We start from the raw sequence: 23,802 nt of genomic DNA on the forward strand, positions 1-23,802 counted from the left end.
TACATATATATATACACAAACCCAACCTTCTCTCTGGCAGTTTTATAATAAAAATATATGGCTTATAGTCTCGAATGTTAAAGATGAAGAAAACTTGAGCTTCACTGTATAGATGAGAAAACTGTAGCCCTGGGCCAAGGGTCAGCAGACTTCTCTAAAGGGCCAGATGGTAAATGGTTGACATTTTGGAGGTCGTATAGTTTCTGCTGCAACTATTTGCCTCTGTCACTGTAGCACAAAAGCAGCCACAGACAATACATAAACAGATGAACATGGTTCTGTTCTCATAAAACTTTATTTATGGATACTGGAATTTAAGTTTTACATTACTTTTTACCTGCTACAAAAACTACTACTTCTTTTTGTTTTTCTTTCCCAACCATTTAAAAATGTAAAAGCCATTCTTAGCAGACTACACCAAACGAGTGGTGGGCCAGATTTGACCTTCAGGCCACAGTCTGCTGAGCCCTGTCGTTTCGGCCACTCTTACCTTCGCGTGTAGATAAGACAGGCCCCAGTGCTTAATACCTTGTCATTTGCTCCTTGCTTTACCCATCCACAGCAAAGACCTGGATACTCTTAACCAAAAAATGTACAACTAAGGAGCTTTATCAACATTTTCTAAATGTTAGGAGTAATATTAAGATCTGTCAGACAAGTATGCCAGGTCACAGTTTAAAGGATATTGATATAATGCCATATTGTGCATTAAATAAAAACAAGAGGAAAATATAATAAACTTGAGAAACTCACTGAATTTGAAAAATAGGCTTTATTTTAACCAGTGGTATTGTCTGACATCCTATATGGCATAACTGATTACAGCCAAGTTCATGGATACAAATAAAATAGCAATTTCCCTCATTCTCTCTTTTGTTTTCTGTTCAGAGAAATCAGGAGATGGGAGCATTATGCTCAGAAACCGAAGAGCTCTTCCGAGAGCTCCAGCTTAAGAGTCCAGGCTTCCGGAGCATGCAGCCTCCTAACACATATGTGGTCACATGTGCAAAGACCTTTATTACAAAATATTCAGAGCAGTATTTCTGTAGGAAATCACACTAGCATTTACAACCAAAACATGGCTGACAAAATTCATCTTGCTGTGGATGGTGAGGATTTGAACTGCAATAAAGGAGATGAGGCCTTTACGTTCACTCTCCTTGAAAGGGGGAGAGTCCCGGCTGAGAGGGAATCAACATCAGTCTGTCTCCTTCCTTCTTGCTCCAGTTGACTCGGGGGTCCACCCGGTCCCTCTGGAGTACGTTTATCACTGCACTGATTGAGAAATGGAAACACCTTGGCCCAAATACAAGATTCTGTCACACAGCCAACACTGGAAGTGACTTTATACTTTCTTATTACACAAAAGGCTTAAATATACGAGTCCTCATGTAGAACAAAATGCCTGAAATTCAGCAAATTATGAAAACAACTCTTCTCCACCCCTGAGGATATTTTATCTTTATAAAGTTGAAAATACAAAATATTAAAATAATTTGCCCTTTCTCCCCATCAAAAGGAATCACATTTTCAAAGGATTCCTGCAATATACAAAATTCTGAAACAAAATTTATTTCTCCCCAAACCAAGAAGTCAATGATAAGCTGCCAAGAAGACCTTTTTCCATAGAGGAGTGGAAAAGACACCTTGTTACTTTTTTATTTTAAAGTAATCATATTTAGAGGAAGATAGCAGTTTTCTGGCCTTATGGGCTTTAATTTTTTACTTTGATTTTCAGCATTTCTTAGCATTAGTTATTGGGAGTGAAGAGAATAACTTGTTTCTGAAGTTTGGGATATTCCTGGGAAAAGCCCTGATCTTTCCCATGATAACTCCTCAAAAATAGTTGGTTGAAAACAGATGGCATGAATGAAAATGCTGTACATCCATCTGTTCCTCTTTTCATGATTTTCACATCAAAAGCACCTGAAGTATCAATTGTGTTCAACACAGAATAGCACTAGGGGCTGAAGAGAGGATGATGTCACTTGCCATAATATCAGCTGAGGTGACATGGGATCTAAACTACCCAAGAAGTCTTCACTGGCAAACCTGCCTGACACCAGGGCCTCCTGAAGAGAGCAGGACAAGCAGCTGTGCATGCTCAAATAGCAAGACATGCAAAACACATCCTCACTCTGCTAGAAATAGAGTACACAGGAAGTACATGACATCAAGAACCTGCTTCTGACTACTGGGGCAGATATTCAAGAAACCTCTGCACCAAAGGTGAAGGGTAAGCAGAGAAATGGCAACACCTGGGGGTGAGGAAGAAAGAGAGACGCACATATACGCATGCACTCACATGCACACATGACCGCCTCTGAAGGCTACCTGGTTACTCCGGGCCCACAAGCAGCCGTCCAACAACCCTCTCGACTTGCCCAGCTCAGAACTTCAGCAGCTGCAGTCTTTTAACTATCTACACTTTCTTCTCTCCTTTTAAGGCACAAACATATTTACAGTTTCAAATACACCTGTCAAGATCTGAGAACCATACGAAGCAAGTTAATCACAGGCTAGTGCACAGAAGCCGGTTGGTCCTTTTTGGCTGTACGCATCACTGAGGGACAGCGTTGGGTCTGAAGCAACCAGAAGGTGTGGGCCTTCTCTTGTGCCACTGTGGGATGTTGTCAAGTCTATGCCCCACCGTCAAGGTGGGGGTCACAGGAGAAGCCAAAGTGGCAAAAGCATGACCAGGATTGGGGACAATTCATATTTTTTTACTTTGCATTGAACATATTCCTAAAAAGACAGCAGCTTGCCTGCCTGAGCCAACTCTCAGAAAGAAGAGCAAGGTGGAGGCTGCCCTGAAGCATCCACAACCTCATGTAAAGTCACTGTGATCATAGTTTGTTCATATTGTCTTACCTTCCCACAAAGACAGACACACACATGCACACACACTAACACGCGCACACACACCCCCTTCCACCATGGAGGAAATCTCTGCAACAAGAGGCACTTGAATGATATTTGGAGAGTTCCCGTGAAAAGGCCTTCCCCTCACAGTGAAGTGGGATCGACAGAACAGAAACCAGGTGCTCAGGACTCCATCTCTTCTTGGTCGAGGGGCGGTGGCACAAAGCTGACGACTTCATCATAGGTCAGGCCTAGACATCGGGAAGGAAAAGTAAGACGTGAGAGTTTAGGCTGTTCTCTTTGCTGGCGAGCACTCTGACTTCACTCAAGATCCTTCCTCCCTGTCCAGGTAGTGGTATGATGGGCTACCTCACAGCTTGTATGTAATATTCTAATGGAGCACGTTATCACACAGAAGTTCGAGGGACATAGAAAAGAACCTTTTTTTTTCTCATGTTTTTCATTGCTGAATGCCTCTTAAGTTCTCTACGGAGGTGCTCAAGAATGAAAGAGCACTCTCACAAGCTACGGCAACAGATGGTCTTGGCTCTTTGGATTTAACTGGAGTTCTGAACTTGTGTTTTATGGAAAGAATATGGGACTGGACACAGGATACACAGGTTCCATTCCTGGCTATGTCCCTAACTAGTTCTAAGTTAACTGATAAGACATAAATTCTCTTTGCCCCAGTTCTACTAACTGTAAAACTGTAAAAATATCCTATTCTTTACTTAGCTCAGAGAGATGTTGTAAATGCAATAACTCTGAAAACCTCAAATCTCCATGCAAAGCTCCTGTATGTGAGGGGCTGTGCATAAAATCAGACCAGATGTTAAGTATCTCAAAGGTCCAGAGAGTATCACTGTCTACAACACTTTCCACCAGAGAACATATTCATTCTGCATTACAGACCTCAACTACAAGCTTTAGCAAGTTGGTTATGACCATTCAGTTTTTATTTTTCCCACCGCCTTCGGTTAGTGGTACAAGATGTTAATCCTACCCTTAGGACTTACTTTTCCACTCATCTATAAGGAGGTCCCTGCTTTCAAAGGACTGATCATAAGGATCGGCCACTGGTTCATCATCAGGATCGTGGTACTGAGCAAAGTAGGCATGTGCAAGGGCTTGGGCTGCTGTAATTCTCTTATCTGAGTCCAATACAAGCATCTTCTCCAGCAAGTCGACAGCTATCAGTACCATAGACAGGAAGGAAAATAGTTTTTAATATGTTACAAAAAAGTATGCCTTATTAAGCAAACATAGTTTTGACCCTTCATATCCAAACAAGGAATTCTCCAAAAATACCTACTCTAGGATATACTGGCCCTTTTCTCCTTTACGTGTGTGTGTGTATCTGTATTTTGTATGTTTAAAATGTTTTATTTTATTTTTGATTCGGGGGTACGCGTGCACATTTGTCACATGGGTCTCACGGATGGGGACTGGGCTTCCAGTGTGCCCAATAACCAAATAGTGAACATTGTGCCCAACGGGTTATTTCTCAACCCTTACCCTCCTCCTGTATTTTGTATTTTTAAAGAACATGTTACTAAAGAAGAATTTTTTTAAATGACTAGGATTGTGTTTGAACAGTCTTTTGTGGAACGTCAATGTCAAACTGCTACCAGTGTAGTCAAACTGTATAAAAACAAAAGCCTACAGCTACAGTAATCTAGAATAGGTAGGCAGGACTGTTTTTTGTGTGTTTGTTGTTGTTGTTTTTTGTCCCCGTTCGCTGTTTATTTACTAACATAAGACAAATAAATATTCATCAAACAGATCTTCAAACAGTGAATAAACTGGGGGTTTTACATGGTGATGGGGGTGAGACATGGTATTAAAATCAAAGGGAATTTTATTTTAAAAAATTTCACTATGAAAAATTTCAAATATACAGAAACAGAAAAGTAAAAACAAGGATAAAGTGAACACTCACATGCCCAGCATACAGATTCAACAATTAACATTTTTGTATTTATTTATATGTTTTTCTGAACTGTTTTAAAATAAAATTATAGACGTGATACTTTACCCTCCCCAAATATTTCAACACAAAGACATCTTCCTATATAATCATAATACTGTTATCATCTCTGACAAATAATTTCTAAATATCATCTAAAATCCAGTTCATGTTAAAATTTCTCCAATTATTCCAACGTTGTCTTTTAGAACTAGTTTGTTCAAACCAGGACTCAATTAGGGGCCATGCACTGCAACTAACTGGATTTCTTTAGTCTCCCTTAGTCTAGAATAATCTCCTTACTTCTAAGCCCTGTTCTTTCCCGATTCTGATCTGAAGAGACCCTCTGGTTGTCCTGAGAATGACTGTTTCTCGGGATGTGTCTGATTTTGCTTCTTTTGCTGTCATGTGTCTATATCCTGCTTTCCACTATCCCCTGTACTTCCCAAAAACCAGAAGTTAGGTAAGAATCAGGTCAAACATTTTCAGCAAAAATACAGGTGATGCCATGCATGTGATAATGCATTAAGGCCATCTGTCCCACTACTAATGAACTAAAATTGGTCACTGGGTTAAGATGTTTCCCCTTTGACCAAAGCAAGTAATCTGTGGGATATTTTGGTACCAAATAAATATCCGTTCCTTTCACTTATGGCTTTTTGCATTCACTGGGTTTCCTTTCCAAAAGCAATTATTTCTTTCATAAGGGGTTACAAAATGGTGATTTGTCTAACTCTGTATTTCAAATGAGTATTTTTGTGTTTCAGCATGGCAGCACTTGGGAGGATAAATACTGCCATATAACCAGTTATCACTGTGGTGAAATAGGCTTTTGAGACTTTGCAAATTACTTCTTAAATGTGGAGCGGGTGGGGGTAAATAGTGAAGAGGACAGCTTTCTATGGAGATCGACTGCTGTGTATACTGGAGGCTGTAAAACACCCCTGTCCTACAGCTTGAATTCCAGAGTAATCCACTGGAGAAATATGGGCTTCAGGGGGATACAGAAACAAAGTGAATATTCATGTGTCAATTCAAGTTCATTAGTTTACACTTTACAGTACAGTACTAGGTGAATGCCTGGATTATATATACATATATTCTTCTGATGGTCTTCTCTTCTTAGAAAAAGAAACCTTATCAGCTGTTGATTTTATAATTGAACACAGATTATATGACAAGTCTCTATTACCCCTAGGGTAAAAACCACCATGTTCTTATAACCAATAAGGTCAGGGGCAAGAAAAAGATTCCTCAAAGATATTATTAGCTGGGCATGGTGTTATGCGCCTGTAGTCTCAGCTACTTGGGATAGGGAAGAGGAAGGATCACTTAAATGCAAGAGCTTGAGGTTTTAGTGAACCATGACTGTGCCACTGTACTCCAACCTGGGTGACAGAGTGAGATGCTATTTCTTAAAAAAAAAAATCTTGACAGATAAATATATACACTAACATCAAGGGGTAATTTAAGTTTTAATTCATGTTTTGGGAATAGCAGTGAAACAAAGTCAGTGGCTGACGAAACAGAGCTGTTAATATTTATATTGCTGGCATGTTCCTGCTCAGTTAATATGCTGGGCATGAGCTTGTGAGAGTAACACTGTACTCCATCTGCCCGGCAAGGGGAACCTCATTATATGACATCACTGTTTGGCAATGGGCTGTAAGGCACGTTTAAATGCTGAGAAGTACAGTGCTGAGCACCAGATGGACCAAAGCCTCCTTTCAACTCATTAGCAAAGTGGTATCTAGTTCTTTTGGCGGTTTCAACGTCATGATTTCAAAGAATGGGAAGACCTATCAGGAGCTATGTGACCTAAATAAGCTGCTGGAACACAAATATCTCCCCTCTCCCACTAAAACATGAATTAACAAATCTTTCTGAGTCCGTTAAGAGGGTGTCAGTGAGTACTGCCCTGTTTAAAACTTAGGGCTTAGGGCTGTTCTGGACAAATTCAGAACAGAATGACAGACAAGAAAGAACACAACGGGCCGGGTGCAGTGGCTCATGCCTGTAATCCCAGCACTTTGGGAGGCCGAGGCGGGCAGATCACGAGGTCAGGAGATTGAGACCATCCTGGCTAACACGGTGAAACCCAGTCTCTACTAAAGATACAAAAAATTAGCCAGGCGTGGTGGCACACGCTTGCTGTCGCAGCTACTTGGGAGGCTGAGACAGAAGAATCACTTGAATCCAGGAGGCGGAGCTTGTAATGAGCCAAGATCGTGCCACTGCACTACAGCCTGGGCGACAGAGCGAGACTCCGTCTCAAAAAAAAAAAAAAAAAAAAAAAAAAGAAAGAACACAACATCTTTTCCCAACATCCTGTAGTACTTAAGGCTCAAAGAGAGCTTCTCAGCTCAAATAAATCATACAAAGTCAATTAGAGCATGCCAGGGCAGATGCAAACCTAAACCAATCTCAGTAGAATCGTACCTACCCCTGATGAGACTGTGGATTCATCCTTGGGCAGGAGAGCAACCCAGCTGAGATATGACATACTCTCCGTCTCCAAGGCTGACACGAACTCATCCACAACTGCCCAATACTTCAAAGAGCATGAGCATCTCTGCTATTGTAAGAATTATCACTGCGACACTAAAATTCCTCTCCATAACCACTATGGATGAAGTACTTAAAAAGGTAAAATCACCTAGCCTTCACCCCAGCTTCTAAAGAAGTCAGCATGGCTGTCGGCCCTCAAAAAGATAAAACTAAACCTGAAGCATAGCTGCCAAGACCCTTAAGAAGACACATGACCCACACAGATGCAAAGAAATGCAGTGAGATTTTAAAACATACCACGCAATACAATCTTAAGAAAAGTGAGAAGGTGGATTATACTCGTTATCATAGCATAGCTCCCTTCCCTATTGTAGGGAGGTCCTGGTCTGATCTTTCTGTGTCTACCATTAAACAGCACTGTCCACTGCCCTCTTCTAGAGTCAGGGAATGAGGCTCAGGCAAAGCAGCTTTCAGGGACCATCTGAAGCACACATCAGTCCTCCCCTTCAAAGAATATAGTCAGCCAGGCATGGTGGCTCACATCTGAATCCCAGCACTTTTGGAAGTTGAGGTGGGCAGATTGCATGAGCCCAGGAGACAAAGATTAGTAGATGGTGAGACCCTGTCTCTACAAATAATTCTTTAAAAAATTAGCCAGGCATGGGGATGCATGCCTGTAGTCCTAGCTATGTGGGAGGCTGAGGCAGGAGGATCACTGGAGCCCAGGAGTTTAAGCCTGCAGTGAGCCATGACTGTGCCACTGTACTCTAGCCTGGGTAACAGACTGAGACCCTGACACTACCAAAAAAAATAATAACAATAATAATAATAATAATAATAAAGCAATTGCATTTTTAGCCAAGGCAACACATATCTTCAACTGCCACCATCACTTCCCTCTGCCAAGGATCTTGAAGGCATATGAAGCCATTTCTTTAAGTTTAGGTAGCAAATAAGCTCCACAAAGAGGAGAGGATAGTTACACCTCTGAGGGGCAGAGAAAGAATAAGGGAGGGGAAAAGTTCATGTGTGTGGAAGATGACAGGATCTGTAGCAACGGCAGCTACCGACAGAGCAGAGCACCCTGCAGGGAGTTCCTGAGTGGGTCCTCTAAACACCCACCTGTACTTCAGTGGTTTTTGTCCTCCACTCAGGGACACCATGAATCCACAGCAGTTGTGAACAAGCTACAGCTTTCTTCTGTATCTGCTTCTTCCTGCCTCTCCAATCCTTTATCTCAACATTCCTATTACTTTCTCTCCTTTCTCCACTGTACCTGCCCATTCCCCCGACCCCAAGGTCTGTGATCATTTAAACATATAAGCATGTCATGTAATTAAAAAAAAATCTGACAACACAAATAGATAATAAAAGCCATATTTATCACCTTCCAAGATTCAACTAATGGTACGTTATTTGGTCAAAAGGAGAAACTCTTCTTCATATCCCCAATTTATATCATAACCAATTCAATATCCATGAGGTGAGGATATTGTCAACTTACCCAGGGGATTGGCACCAATAAATACATTCGCAAAGTTCATCTTCGGCATCTGCGTCAAAGACTGAATATAGTTTCTTGCCTGAAAAAACAAGGGTTTTCAGAATTACTTTGTTCAATAATGTTACTTCTCTCAAAGAAAGAATCTTGGTCCTGCTAAGGAACGAGTGTTAACTGACAAAGTCCACTAACTCCAATGTTTATAACTGTCTTTGATAAAACTTCTCCCTTACTGCCATCCTAACTTCCTAGTTATGATCATCACCTTCTTTATTCCTGCTATCTCTCACAGTTGCATTTCAAGTGAACGAGAATACTCATCAATCAAATTCTCTTTCATCAGCTTTCTGATCACAGGATGAGAAGTTTAAAAACTGAGGCCGAGATATGTAAGAAGTAGCCCTTTCTGAGACAGCCTTCTCAAAAAGCTAAAATTGTTAGAAGGGTTGGTATTCCCAAAGTAAGTCTTGGACCAGCAGTCTTTTGATAGTGCTGACTTCAGTAGGTGCTCTTAGCACATCAAAGGACATCAATATTAAACCTTGCTAACAAAGTAACACTGGTAACAAAAAAGTTAATATAAACTTAATATAACAGTCCTACCTCACAGGGTTGGAGTGAAGATTAGAGATAACAAACCTAGTACTTTCTTAACACAGTACTTGGTTCCAAGTGAGAGTTCAAGAAACATTATCTGCTATCCCACTATCACCTTCAGAGAAAAGCAAAGTCTGCTGTCTATCTTAACCACTTTTTAAAATTTCTGTTTTAATACAGTCCAACAGTAAAGGTATGTATGTATATTTATGTTTACACATACACACACAAGGTTGTAAAAAGTTCTGGTTGCCCAGACACGGTGACTCACGCCTGTAATCCCAGCACTTTGGGAGGCCAAGGAGGGCAGATCACTTGAGCCCAGGACTTTGAGACCAGCCTGGGTAACATGGTGAAAACTTGTCTCTAAAAACACAAAAAATTAGCCAGGCATGGTGATGCATGCCTGTGGTCCCAGCTACTTGGGAGGTTGAGGTAAGAGGATCACTTGAGCAGGGAGATGGAGCCCAGGAAGCTTGAGCACAGGAGGTGGAGGTTCCAGTGAGCTAAGATTGTGCCACTGCACTCCAGCTGGGGTGACAGAGTGAGATCCTGTCTTACAACAAAACAAAAACAAAAACAAAATCTGGTTGCTTGGGCAAGTTCACCTTATTTATTAAAAAAATTTTTTTAGAGACACAGTCTCTGTTCTGTTGCCTACGCTGGAGATCACTGGCACAATCACAGCTCACTATAGCCTCAAACTTCTGACTCAAGCAACCCTCCTGCCTCAGCTTCCCAAGTAGCTGAGACTGCAGGCGTGTGCTATCATGCCGTAATTTTTAAATTTTTTTGTAGACCTGCAGTATTGCTGTGTTGCCCAGGATGGTCTCAAACTCCTGGGCTCAACTGATCCTACCATCTCAGCTTCCAAAGTGCTGAGAATTGCAGATGCACGCCACCACGCCCAGCCTTCACCTTCTTAATGATTGCATGTGGAGTCAGGAGGAAAGGTCTGCTTTGAAAAGCAACTGAGAATCTTTCTGATTTGAAAAGAAAGTTGTAGGAATTGAATATATAAATGGCTGTAATCCCTTTCTACTTGAACATGTAAATAAAAAGATGAAGGGAAAACAGGTAAGAGACAATTATCTCATTCAGAGAACAGTCATCCCTTTAATAAAGATAAATCAACAGATGACCTGAATATAGCCGAAGTAGAAACAAAGTTGCTGGGAGGGGCTCTCTGTGATGCCAACCCGGTTCCCCAAAATATTAAGGGTATCTTAGAAAGAAAGAAGTGCCCCAATGACCTCTGATAATAAAACAAGAGTTAGACTAAGTAGTTAAGAATAAAGAAGGTACCTAACTGTACCAAAGTGTTTGTATTTATTTTATATTATTTGTGTATTTTCTTTTAAATATAGTATGTATTAGTACTGGATATTTCAGTTTTGTTTTGTTTTGTTTTTAAATAAAGAATTCTCTTTTGGTCATTAAAAAAGTGGATGAATTAGAAAGCATGCTAATGGACTTCAGTTAACTACCCTTCTGATAAAGGTCATGATAGTAGCACACCCTAGCTACAGGCATAGCACCTAGAAAGAAACCGCCTCACGAGCACTAAATTCACAAAACCAAATATAAAAATAACAATTTTCCATTTACAAGCTTACTAATTATATCCCCAATCTCACAAGACTGGATGACATTTTATCCCAAAAGTCAACATCTTGCAATAGCACATAGGCAGGCCTCCAGGCACATGCAAGCATCCAGTGATGTTAAAAACTGTTGGTTATACAGTGGCAATAAAATGAGAACGTGGCTTCTCAGTGCGACATCCCTGTACAGTCTCTTTGTTCTCACCTCATGGCTTGGCATCCTGTTAATGAGATAAGCGGGGGGTGTTCCCGTCAGACGCATAATCTGCTGAAGCTGGTTAATATCTTAGATGCCTAGTCAAGGGCATTGTTAAACATACAGTGCAAAAAATAATTTTCAACTCAAGTTTTTAAAAAGGTCAAAAAGCCACCCCTAAACAAACAAAAAAACCTACCCCCCATTCACCCTACCCGAGGACCCAAGGCTGCATGTTAAAGCTTCTGTGAATGACATGAGTCGCTTCTGTGAATGACATGAGTAACTAGGCATGTAGTCAGTGACTGGCCATGCAGATAAGAAAAATTACTTTTCTTTGGTTTTAGCATCATCTTTACTGTTAAATATTTTAGGTTCCCTGGAAACAGACTGCCCCTTGATCCAGGATGCCAGCCAGAGAACTGTTTTCAAGTACTGACGGCCAAAACCTGTTTGTGGGAGAAATATAGATGATTCTAAAATTTTTGACTCAAACTTTGAACAAAATAAAATATCCAACATATCCATTCAAGAAAGAGACTAAACTTTTGCAGCACGGGTTCTCCAAGGCACCATCCCTCCGAATTAAGATACACGTGGGCATCTGGGTTAATAAGCAATGCCACATTTCAAAGATATTATTTAGTGGTACATTTAAAATACTTGCCACAAACACAAAATGGTAAATGAAGAAAGAGGAGACGGGCAGAAGGTTAGAGGCTAATGGCAAAGGCAAAACAGAAGTCACAGGCTGCTGACAGTGTTAAAGCATGCCACATGATTTCCTCCACAAGTCTCTTCAACAAGCGAACAGACTAACCTCACTTAACAAACAGGTGGAGGGAAGTCTGCAAAATACTCTGCAAGTATCTGACAAGGGCAGAACTATGAGATTTTCTATATGTATAGGCACATATGTAAGCTGTACCACAACTTCTCTCTTTTAACTGTTCTATCAATGTTAATACAACTCGCCCTCTTCTAAAATGTAAGAACTGTTTATCATGTTCCTACTAAGAGCAGAAGTGAGGAGATTTTAAAAATCTTCAATGTAATTCAATAAACCCCTTTTCTAGTCCTTTTCTTGTTAACTACTAATTCCCTCATTCAGGTGAAGCATCATCTTCAATAAGCACCATGGCCAAGCAATTTTACTTCTTTGTGGCTTTCCCAAATAATTTTTCTACTTTAGCTCGTCCTCTCAACTGAACTCCCTAGTGGTCAGATGACTTAGCAGTAATCTGTTTAAGGCTGGCCACAGGGAGAGAGCTAGAGCCATGTGCTGCACGCTGCCTTTCACGCTCCCTAAACCCAAAGACAGAGGCCAGTAAATTCCAAAAGAGGTAGTAATTACACTTTGATTTGTGGTCCTTTTAAGAAACGTACCAGATCCATACCAGATGATGGAATTCTTTGTTTTGTTAGGAGTTTAGGAAACAGAATTTAGAGTTACCTTTAACAAATCACATAACAAATGACACTTTTCATGCCAAGGGAAGTAACAAAAAGGGGCCACAAAATAAACCAGCAATAGCAATATACCAGTTGGGTCTTAAAATGTAAAAATCCTCCACTTCTCCTTCCTTTCTGTGAACAATACCTGGCCTGCGCATTTTCTGTCTTTGTCTCCTTTAGTCAAAGAGGTTATTTTTTATATCCCCTTTCTGTCAAGAAGTTAGAAAGATTCTATTTCTGGAGGAAAATATGAATGAGTCAGGTCTTTGCTTTTTTATCTAATTTAATTAATTAGTTTATTTATTTTTAAAGACAAGGTCTTGCTCTGTCACCCAGGCTGGAGTGCAGTGCACGATCACCACTTCCTGCAGCCTCAAACTCCTGGCCTCAAGTGATCCTCCTGCCTCAGTCTCCCAAAGTGCTGTGAGGACAAATGTGAGCCACTGTGCCCAGTCTGCTTTTGCTTTCTTAATATGATTTTCTTGTTCTTTCACTGATTATTACAAAAACTGGGACATTAACCAAATGAATTCTCTTTCCTTGGCCTCCATCACAACCCATTTATACCTTTTCCTATGGCTCATCCTAATAGGTTCTCAATCCATTACTGCATTCTCTTACTCAGCATTCAATTTCTTCATAATTATTGGCATCGCTACTTCACTACTTTTCAGGAGAATGAAAATAGCTGTTGGCTTTCTATTTTCTGCATTCCTTCACTAATGTCTTTTTTCTTTAATTTTTAAAATTTTAAAAATCTCTGAACAATTTTACTCACCTGGCCTTATTTATCCATTATGTTACCATAAGATAAACAGGTACTTGGGCCGTGTCGTGAACACGAAATTAATCTTGTCTACCCCTTAGGATGTTTAAACTACTTTTATCCACTTGCCCCAATTATGTAGGAAAAAACAAAAAAAACTTTCTTATTCTTACACTCAATATAATATTATTTGAGTCAAGTTCTGTATTCTGGTACTCAATTTCAGTAGAGCTGTTGAAATATATAATGTGCCTCATTTCACAGAGGGACCTCCACTATTAGGCTGTGCACCTAGTGTTTCTTTCTTAAAAATAAGTGATGGATTAATGAGAGATAAATACTATTGACTATTTTACCTAGACTTTGGTTTGAATTCCTTGCGACTAATAGCACATATCTATAGGGCAGATGGCTGGGATGGAAGAGAAGACTAAGAAAGGGCTGCTAAGAGTCACTCTCAGGAAAGAAATGAATTTGCTTGGTCTCATTAGCACTATTTATTAATTGAGCTCCTTCCCAGCCCTCCCTCTGCCCTTAGGGCCTCTTACTGTAAGACAGTGTTTCTAAGAAAAAACATAAAAAAAAAAAGTACTGCCCTTTCTAAGCATCATCTGATATCTTTGATTCACTCTAATCCAGCTTCTATATATCATAAAGGGGGAAAAAATACCTCTTTAGGTTGACATTGTGGTAACACTGACAACGACTTCCAAAATAGTATGTAATCACATGCGATTATAGTTTGGATCATGTTATCCAGCATCTGGGATCTATACTCAGCTCTGCCACGTGACTCAGTGCATGACGTGGAAAAGTCACTGCCTTTCTGGGCCTTTGCTTCTTTATCTTAAATAAGTAAATGAAACAAAATTCAGAGTGGAGGTTCAGAAACACACTGGGCTTTGGCATCCTTTCAAGAAATGTACCGGATACATACCAGATGACGGTATTCTTTATTTTGTCAGGAAGGTGAATGAACCTTCTTATGCCTGCCTCAAGTTCCAACTCACCTACTTATGCCTGCCTCAAGCTACCCAGCAGTCTTCCCAACTAGGCAAAGGGCCCCTTCAGTCATAAATGTTGGGAGGAGAATCCAGGAAGGCATAACTGGAGCTTGGCTCCGTAGCTCATTTTTTCTTTTTTCTTTTTTTTTTTTTTTTTTTTTTGAGGCGGAGTCTCGCTCTGTCGCCCAGGCTGGAGTGCAGTGGCGCGATCTGGGCTCACTGCAAGCTCCGCCTCCCGGGTTCCCGCCATTCTCCTGCCTCAGCCTCCCGAGTAGCTGGGACTACAGGCGCCACCACCACGCCCGGCTAATTTTTTTGTATTTTTAGTGGAGACGGGGTTTCATTGTGTTAGCCAGGATGGTCTCGATCTCCTGACCTCGTGATCCGCCCGTCTCGGCCTCCCAAAGTGCTGGGATTACAGGCTTGAGCCACCGCACCCGGCCTCATTTTTTCTTTTGTTCAACTGCCTGGCAGCAGATTGAGGGAAAAAGGAAAAAAAACTGGGCTTTCATGGCTTCTCTCATGCCTCTGGCCCAAGAAAATGACCAAGAGCAGGAAATCAAGCAAAAGTAAGCCAGAGTCACATTCCCATGGCTTCTGTCTAAGTCCCTGCTTAGAAGCAAGAAAGCACTAGCTCCAAACTCTGTCTCGGGTTATTTAACTTATAATTACAAGGCAATAGGAGGAAAATTTATAACCACATTCCTGTGGATCTGAGGTATCAAGAGTGGAGTTGTTTCTTCTGAGTGGGGTCTAGGGACTGGGTAGAAAGGTCCCTCTGTTGGGAACGAACATTTTACGTAGGATATGTGAGTATCTATTCTAAAACAATAAAAAATAACTTATGGGAAGGGGCAACAGTGTGCAGACAATGTACATTTTATTCTTTTAGTGATTAAGTTACACTAAATACATGGTGAAGTTCATGCGCTGAGAACAAACACTAGAAACAGTGAAAAGAGCTCTAGAGCATACGTGAAACTTCTGAGAAAGATGAAAGTCAGAGCTTGAGGACAGAGACACACATTTTGCATTAATCTCTTGGATTAATGAATTAGAATCTCAAATCTCATTGCTTTACTGGGATACTATTGCCTAATAGAGGCTCCCATGATCTTAGTGTGTACCCAGATAGAGAATAAAACACACTTGTGCATGCAAGCAGGCACACATGCGTGCACGCGCACACACACTCACACTATCTTATACCTCACTCATCCTGGAAGTCAGCACACAAAGGGTATGTGTGCTTACAAACACACCCAGGTCAAAGTACAGATTGGTAGAAGGCAAGTGGCAGAGGCTCCCAACAGGGCAGATAATTACAAAGCATCAACTCACAGACTCTGAGGAGATTTTCTTCAAAAGCTCAGCCCCTGGGGTTCCAACGAGTCTTAAAATGAGCTTCAACTGATCAATATCTAATGGTGGACCATAAAGGAAAATGTCGGGACGAAATAAAAATGAAAAACAATGACAAACAAAACAAAAACAAACAAACAAAACACCCCGAGAACAAAAATGAAACACCCCAAACCTAGCCAACACGGTGAATCCCTCTAGGTCAAGGTTCCCGCAGGATGATCACTTCACGTAGGACATGCTCCTCCTGTACAAAGATTCAAAATGCTACCACACACGTATCCACTTTATATTCATTTTGTGCATCTGTCAACAGCATGTATCAGTAAAGTGAGGCAACGTTAGGTGGTTCTTAGCTGCCAAAGATAGCAGGTGAAAACACAAGAGCTTCACTCAGTTTACATTGCCCTCTTCATCTGCCATCACAGTGTCAGTAATCAGTCCAGGAAAGAGCACTGGTAATTAGAGGGCCACAGATAAGGAAAAAAGCAACAGAGCACAGGAGCTAGGGATGTACAAGCCTATTTATGAATATTCTCCTAAACGTGACCTAAAGAGCTTATGATATGACAGTGGAAGGCCTGTGAGACCCCAAAACCTGACCACTGGAGCACACCCTCTGGGAAGCCTCGCCTCTCCCACTGGCTACAGTAGGCAGAGCACGATGAGGGAGAGTCGCCAGCAGAGGGCGCTCTCCCACTGCATGTTCCTTCAGGAGCGCCATGAGAACACAAACACAGGCAGTTTCAACCTTATAAAATGCAAATGAACAATGCTTAACAAATTCCACACATCCCAAAGGCTCTAAATAATAGGCCACAATGCTAAAACTTTTATCCTGATAGCCAACACTTCAATGTATACTCAGAATGTATGTGCATGTGTTAACCAGAAGACAAAAATTTCCATTTGTTCTCATTGCTTTTAGTCTTACCTAAAAAGGAAGTTAAAAAGAGGGGGGAAAATATTATAAAATAGCTTTTAATATTTTATCTGAAAATGTGAATAGTTTATCCACGTTTATACTGACTGACATTCCACGGAGGGAGAAGGGGAGGATGACTGTCTTCTGACCCATCAGGTTTTTCACATGACTAAATCCTCTTGGCCTCAGGTCTCAGCTTCAACTTCACCTCCTCAGGGAGGTCTCCCCTCAACACTCTATATACATAATACCCCACTCCCCCGCCAATTCCTTCTCAGCATCATGCTTGATAACATCATAGTGCTTATCACAGCCTAGAATTACTTTGTTGCTTACTGTCTGCCCCCTGTACTCGTCTACAGCTCTGTGAGGACAGGGGCCACTCTGCCTCTTCACCATTTATCCTCAGCCTAACATCTGGTACGTGACGGGTAGTCAAAATATTTGAGGAAAAGGTAGAGCAGGATGAAAGAAATTTTTGCTTATGGTTATACATATAAAGGCAACATAGCAACACTTAAAAACAGCAGTCTCTATAAGCCACAGGTGCCTACGTTATAGGAGTAACTTATGCAGTAATTTGACATCTTGTCTTTTACTTTCTTTTAGATATGAAATCAGCTTAAACAGAAGAAAATTCTAGGCTGAAGTCAGCAAACCCCAATCTCTTCCTGTTTTATATATAAAGTTTTATTAGAACACAGCCATGTCCATTCATTTATGTACAGTCTACAGGTGTTTCCAATTACAACAAGCACAGTTACCATACGGTTCCCAAGCCTAAAATATTAACGACCTGGCCCTTTCAGAAAAGGTGTGCCAAACCCCATCCTAAACCCAAACAACTTGTGTTCTTTAGCAAGCAAAACAAACTAGAAACAAGTCCACTCACGTAAGTTATTTCTAAATTAAGAATAACAGGGAATTCTGTCATCTGCAAATGGTAAAAATCAACGTGTTATAAAGGTTAAGATTTAAATACTGGCTTCTCAGTTCAAGATGTTGACAAGACAAAAATTTTGAAGCATATGTTCATAGGACAGAGCAGGAGTGGGGGTGGGATGGATACTGTCTTGCTCTAAAATAATCAGATTAATTATATCACAATAGAAATCTGTAAAAAAAAAAAATTCTTGCTGCTCTAAAATGACTCAATTTACAAAAATTTAGTTCCCTCACATTAACACTCTTCAGGAATATATTTAACTGGGTAGCCACCACAAGATAAAGTAAATCATATATGGGAAAAATCTCAATGACTTCATATCTCAAACAGGTGGCTTTACAATATATGCATCAAAAGTAATCTCTAAAATGAAGCGTTTGATATTAGTATTCTTAAGAGACTTCTGACTACTTACAGTGAGAGTCAATTTTTATACTCTCTCTAAGGAAGACAAGCTCTCTGAGCTACGAATTTCTCAACTACCTGAACTTCACCCCAACCTACCTGAAGAATATGCAATTTCCACTAGTCACAGTGGCTCATTACGTCAATGAGCTGGGAAACCCTCTCTCTCCCACCTCTGCTGGCATGAAACAATACCAGGCCTGAAGAATCAAGCCCCAATTCCTCAGCCTCACATTCACAGCCGTCTGTGATTTGGCATCAAGCTTCTTTTCTGACTCTGGCTCAAACTACTATTCTTTAATGCACTCAGTGCTTCAACTCACACCAGATATTCCAGGCACTTCTAAGCTTCCAAGTACTTATTTATGTAACTCATAAACCAGAACACCTCCCCTCCTCCCATCCTTCCAAGCCTTTCCTATTCCTATTTACTCTTTGAAGTCCTATTCAAACAAGAACTCTGCCATGAAGTCTTGGATATATTGAGGTGGAACTAATTCTCTACTTTTTTTCCAAAAGCTTATCTATTATTCTAGTGTATTTATCACTCCATCTTATTTTATAATCAGGGACAAACAGTTGTTCAAGTAACTCTTGTAACTCTCTTTCCACTGAGTCTGATCATTCTGGTTTTAAGGACAGGTACCATCCTGTCCCCACACCTTCCACAGAGCAGCTTGATAAATACTGGTTGACTTGAAAAGATGAGCCATGGCACATCCTTTCAGCACCTCGGTAGGCACCGGTGTCTCCAGCCGTGGCACTGGCACCTGCTGACACTGCTGCCTCCAGTAGTTCTTTCATTCTCTTCCCTTTGTCACCCCTACACCTTGGAGGTAAACTTCTCTCCTGAGGGCTGTGAAGACTAGTTTGAAAAGGGACAGCCAAGAACCAACTGAATCTTCTCAGAATGGAAACACTGTATTATTTTGGAGGAGTTAATTTCAGAAGGAAAATGGGTCAAGCTTGAAAAAACAACGTAGGTGGCTCCTACTGGTAAAACTGGAACTTGGGACTCAGTGAAACGTACAACCAGGAAAGAACAGACTGGTGATGATGCAGCGATCATCCCTGTGCTGCAGAGAACGCTTCACTACGAGTGTATCATTCTGGTGAAACAGTCCTGACGACCAACAGGTGGCTACTGCATAGAGTTCCCTGCAGGTCTCATAGATTATGGTGAAATCCCAGGAGCAGCTGCTCTTCGGGAGCTTGAAGAAGAAACTGGCTACTAGGGGGACACTGCCGAAAGTTCTCCAGTGGTCTGTATGGACCCAAGTTTGTCAAACTGTACCACACACATTGTGACAGTAATCATTAACGGAGATGATATAGAAAATCTAAGGCCCAAGCCAACGCCAGGGGATGGAGAATTTGTGGAGTCATTTCGTTACCCAAGAATGACCTGCTGCAGAGACTCGATGCTCTCATAGCTGAAGAACATCTTACAGTGGATGCCAGAGTCTATTCCTATGCTCTAGTGCTGAAACATGCAAATGTGAAGCCATTTGAAGTGCCCACCCTGAAATCTGAAGGCCAAAGACAACACTGGCCATTTTTGTAAACGGGACTACCAGGCCTTCTTCACAAAGACTTTGTATTCAACTTAGTTTAATGTAGATTTGAATTAGCCTTTTCGTAAAATAAAAGCAGCACAAAATGCAAAAAAAAAAAAAAAAGAAAAGAAAAGATGAGCCATATTACGCTTTTCAACTCAGTCCTACCCTACTGCCTTGCCCTCAAAACACAGAATGACCATACTCCATGGAAAAATACACAATGTAAAATAAAAATCTTAGTAGCTAAAAGCATTTGCATGAAGGAAGTTAAAACATGCAAACCTCAGAAGAAATCACCATGGGTTCTTCAAAAGTTGGCAAATCCACTGAAATACAGGCCAGTCTTCCAACAGTACCAGCTACTATAAGGCCACTATGATTTGTCCAGGCAGTTAAGACCAGAAGGAGCTTCACGTAGCCATATTAGCGGAGTAAAGCAAAACTTACCACATCATGACAATCAGTATTTCCACAGTGAGTCATCCTTTGTAACAGGTTTAGCCCTTTTTCTCTTAGGTAGAAAATATTTTTACTATTAGTTTAAAATGTGTTTTAACTGTAATGATCACAACGTCAAAATTTAAATCATAAATCTCCTGAATCCTTCTAAAACAAATGAAGAAAAGAACAACTTCAGCCTAAGATTACTCTTTAGATCAAGTCATCTTTAACAGAAGCAACAGTCAGAATGAACAGGTAAAGAAAAAAAACAAAAACAAAAACTAAGTATAACAGGATATTTCTAGGGGAAGTAAAAGAGGGGTATTTTAGTCAGTTCTAAGTGCTCCAGGCAACTCCTAAAAAACCTCCACAGACCACAAAGTTGAAGATGAATAAAAGGACCAGTTGCAGGACCTACCTGCCATGAGCAGCAATTTTCAATGAAATAAATCCACATAGGGGCAAAATGGAGCACTAACCTTTGGAAAAGTAGGAAACCTTCCTAGTGACAGACAGGATAGACGAGAGTAAGACTTAGCCTAGCTCCTTATCTTCCAGGTTGTCAAAATAGTCATTTTCACTGTAACACAAAGAAAATGTCTTAAGGTACCCTTGGTTTATGGACAAATCTGAGGATTCTACCTTTTTCTGAGAAAATGTATTCTCAAGTCAGAGAAGAAAGGGCAAATAATCTAATAAAATATTTTTCTTCTTCAGTGTTTACTAGGACACTTGCTTTTAGTGTCTAAAGTGAAACTGCTTTTTAAAAATGAGAGAACATCCAGGCTGGCCAACATGGCAAAACCCTGTCTCTACTAAAAATACAAAAATTAACAGGGCATGATGACGTGCGCCTGTAATCCCAGATACTCGGGAGGCTGAGGCAGGGAGAATCACTTGAACCCAGGAAGTGGAGGTTGCAGGGAGCCAAGATGAGGCCATTGCACTCCAGCCTGGGCGACAGAGCGAGACTCTGTCTCCAAAAAAAAAAAAGAGAGACAGAGAATATTTGGCAGGGTGCAGTGGCCACACCTGTAATCCCAACACTTTGGCAGGCCAAGGTGGGCAAATCACTTGAAGTCTGGAGTTCTAGACCAGCCTGGCCAACATGATGAAACCCAATCTCTACTAAAAATACAAAAAATTAGCTGGGCGTGGTGGTGTGCGCCTGTAGTCCCAGGTTCTTGGGAGGTTGAGGCAGGAGAATTGTTTGAACCCAGGAGGTGGAGGTTACAGTGAGCTGAGATTGTGCCACTGCACTCCAGCTTGGGCGACAGAGCGAGACTCTGTCTCAAAAAACAAACAACAAAAAAAGAATATTTGAAACCAATGACTGAAAGTGATGGGCAGATGTGAGAGAAGGGTCTCCAGAAACTTTAGCTCTACTGCCAGTGTTTTAACCCACAAGCAGGACAGTATGAACAGAGGTGTTCATTATATTACTATTTGTCTACTAGTATGTCTGAAATATTTCAAAACATGTTTGCAAAGGAAATGGAAAAAAAAATAGAAGCAGCAAATTTAATACACTAAGAAAATTCCTATAGACCAGGGCAGCAACTGATGGCAAGTGGATTTTAACTCAGCTCCATTAACCCATAAGAGCACCATTTCTGTTAAAATTAAAGAAGGTTTTACACAGAAAGGAAATTCACTTGATTATGTAGAAAAGGAAAACAGCAGCAAGCCAAGGCTGTGATCTCTGGTAGAAAAACAGTATTTGATGAGTAACAGGGCTATGAAACTTTCTCTCTTCCTTAAGCTGCAGAGTGTTAAGTGTTGATAACAGAATTTTCTAAGTGGCTTATTCATTTCAAGATCTATGGTATTTGAAGTAAGTTAGTACTGTACCCGAAGAGACATTCTGTATCCTCCCCCTCCTGTCTAGTACAAAGTTCTGTCAGCTGTGTCCACTTGAGATCCCTAGTCAACTAGGCTTTTAAGAAAGGGCTTCATTCTTTAAAAAATACTACTACTATTATTAGGCCAGATGGAAGGGGTTCTGCAAAGTCACAAACAAGAATTTCTAATCTGATAACACATAATTGGCTTTAAGACAAAAATGAGTATTTCTTATATGTTTTTTAAATTAAATTAAAATTCTGAGATACATGTGCAGCATGTGCCGGTTTGTTACATAGGTAAATATGTGGCATGGTAGTTTGCTCCACCTATCAATCCATCACCTAGGTGTTAAGCCCCACATGCATTAGCTATTTATCCTGATGTGCTCCCTCCACCTGCCCCCCACCCCACCCCACCCCACCAACAGGCCCCAGTGTGTGCTGTTCTCCTCCATGTGTCCATGTGTTCTCATTGTTCAGCTCCCACTTGTGAGAACATGCAGTGTTTGGCTTTTTGAGGAAAATGGCTTCAAGCTCCATCAGTGTCCCTGCAAAGGGCACAATCTCATTCCTTTTTATGGCTGTATAGTATTCCATGGTGTATATGTACCACATTTTTTTATCCAGTCCATCACTGGATAATGGGCATTTGGGTTGATTTTCCAGTCCATCACTGGATAATGGGCATTTTCTTTGCTATTGTGAATACTGCTGCAGTCAACATACACAAGCATGTATCTTTGTAACAGAATGATTTATATTCCTTTGGGTATATACCCAGTAATGGGATTGCTGGGTCAAATGTTATTTCTGATTCTAGGTCTTTGAGGATTTCACCACAGTGTCTTCCACAATGGTTGAACTAATTTTCATTCCCACCAACAGTGTAAATGTTCCTATTTCTCCATAGTCTCACCAGCATCTGTTGTTTCTTGACTTTTTAATAATCACCATTCTGACTCGCATGAGATAGTATCTCATTGTGGTTTCCATTTGCATTTCTCTAATGGTCAGTGATGTTGAGCTTTTTTTCCTGTTTGTTGGCTGCATAAATGTCTTCTTTTGAGAAATGTCTGTTCATGTCCTTTGCCAACTTTTTTTTTTTTTTTTGAGACAGAGTCTTGCTCTGTCGCCCAGGCTGGAACGCAGTGGTGTGATCTCGGCTCACTGCAAGCTCCGCCTCCCGGGTTCATGCCATGCCCCAGCCTCCTGAGTAGCTGGGACTACAGGCGTGCGCCACCATGCCTGGCGAAGTTTTTGCATTTTTAGTAGAGATGGGGTTTCACTGTGTTAGCCAGGATGGTCTCGATCTCCTGACCTCGTGATCCCTGCCTTGGCCTCCCAAAGTGCTGGGATTACAGGCATGAGCCACCATGCCTGGCCCTTTGCCAACTTTTTAATGGGGTTTTTCTCTTGTAAATTTGTTTAAATTCCTTGTAGATTCTGGATATCAGACTTTTGTCAGATGGATAGATCACAAAAATTGTCTCCCACTCTGTAGGTTGTCAGTTCACTCATGACAGTTTCTTTTGCTGTGCAGAAGACCATTCGTCAGTTTTTGCTTTTGTTGCCATTGCTTCTGATGTTTTCATCATGAAATTTTTGCCTATGCCTATGTCCTTAATGATATTGCCTAGATTTTCTTCTAGGGTTTTTATAGTTTTGGGTTCTACATTTAAGTCTTTAATTCATCTTGAGTTAATTTTTGTATAAGGTGGATGGAAGGGGTCCAGTTTCAATTTTCTGCATATGGCTAGCCAGTTCTCCCAGCACCATTTATTAAATAGGGAATCCTTTCCCCATTGCTTGTTTTTGTCAGCTTTGTTGAAGATCAGATGGTTGTAGATGTGCAGTTTTATTT

General features: G+C 40.8%; 1 protein-coding gene and 1 pseudogene across 5 annotated transcripts in view; one reads left to right on the forward strand and one right to left on the reverse strand.

The window, feature by feature from the left end:
* Window positions 1-753: 753 nt before the first annotated feature.
* Window positions 754-23,802, reverse strand: part of LOC105474512 (mitogen-activated protein kinase 14) — an 82,922-nt gene continuing 59,873 nt past the window's right edge. For 4 of the 5 annotated variants that reach the window (XM_011729238.2, XM_011729236.2, XM_011729239.3 and 1 more), the window contains 4 exons: window positions 15,801-15,880; window positions 8,841-8,919; window positions 3,879-4,052; window positions 754-3,113 (listed from right to left, as the gene is read on the reverse strand). In XM_011729238.2, the coding sequence (XP_011727540.1) occupies window positions 3,046-3,113; window positions 3,879-4,052; window positions 8,841-8,919; window positions 15,801-15,880 (401 nt within the window). In that variant the 3' untranslated portion in view covers window positions 754-3,045. Of the gene's footprint in view, window positions 3,114-3,878; window positions 4,053-8,840; window positions 8,920-11,243; window positions 11,324-15,800; window positions 15,881-23,802 lie in introns of all 5 variants that reach the window. The other variant, XM_011729237.2, reaches the window with a different exon arrangement.
* LOC105474567 (ADP-sugar pyrophosphatase pseudogene) lies at window positions 16,139-19,661 on the forward strand (annotated as a pseudogene).

This window comes from Macaca nemestrina, chromosome 5 (genome assembly GCF_043159975.1).
Source record: "Macaca nemestrina isolate mMacNem1 chromosome 5, mMacNem.hap1, whole genome shotgun sequence".
In the NCBI taxonomy this organism is placed as follows: Eukaryota; Metazoa; Chordata; class Mammalia; order Primates; family Cercopithecidae; genus Macaca; species Macaca nemestrina.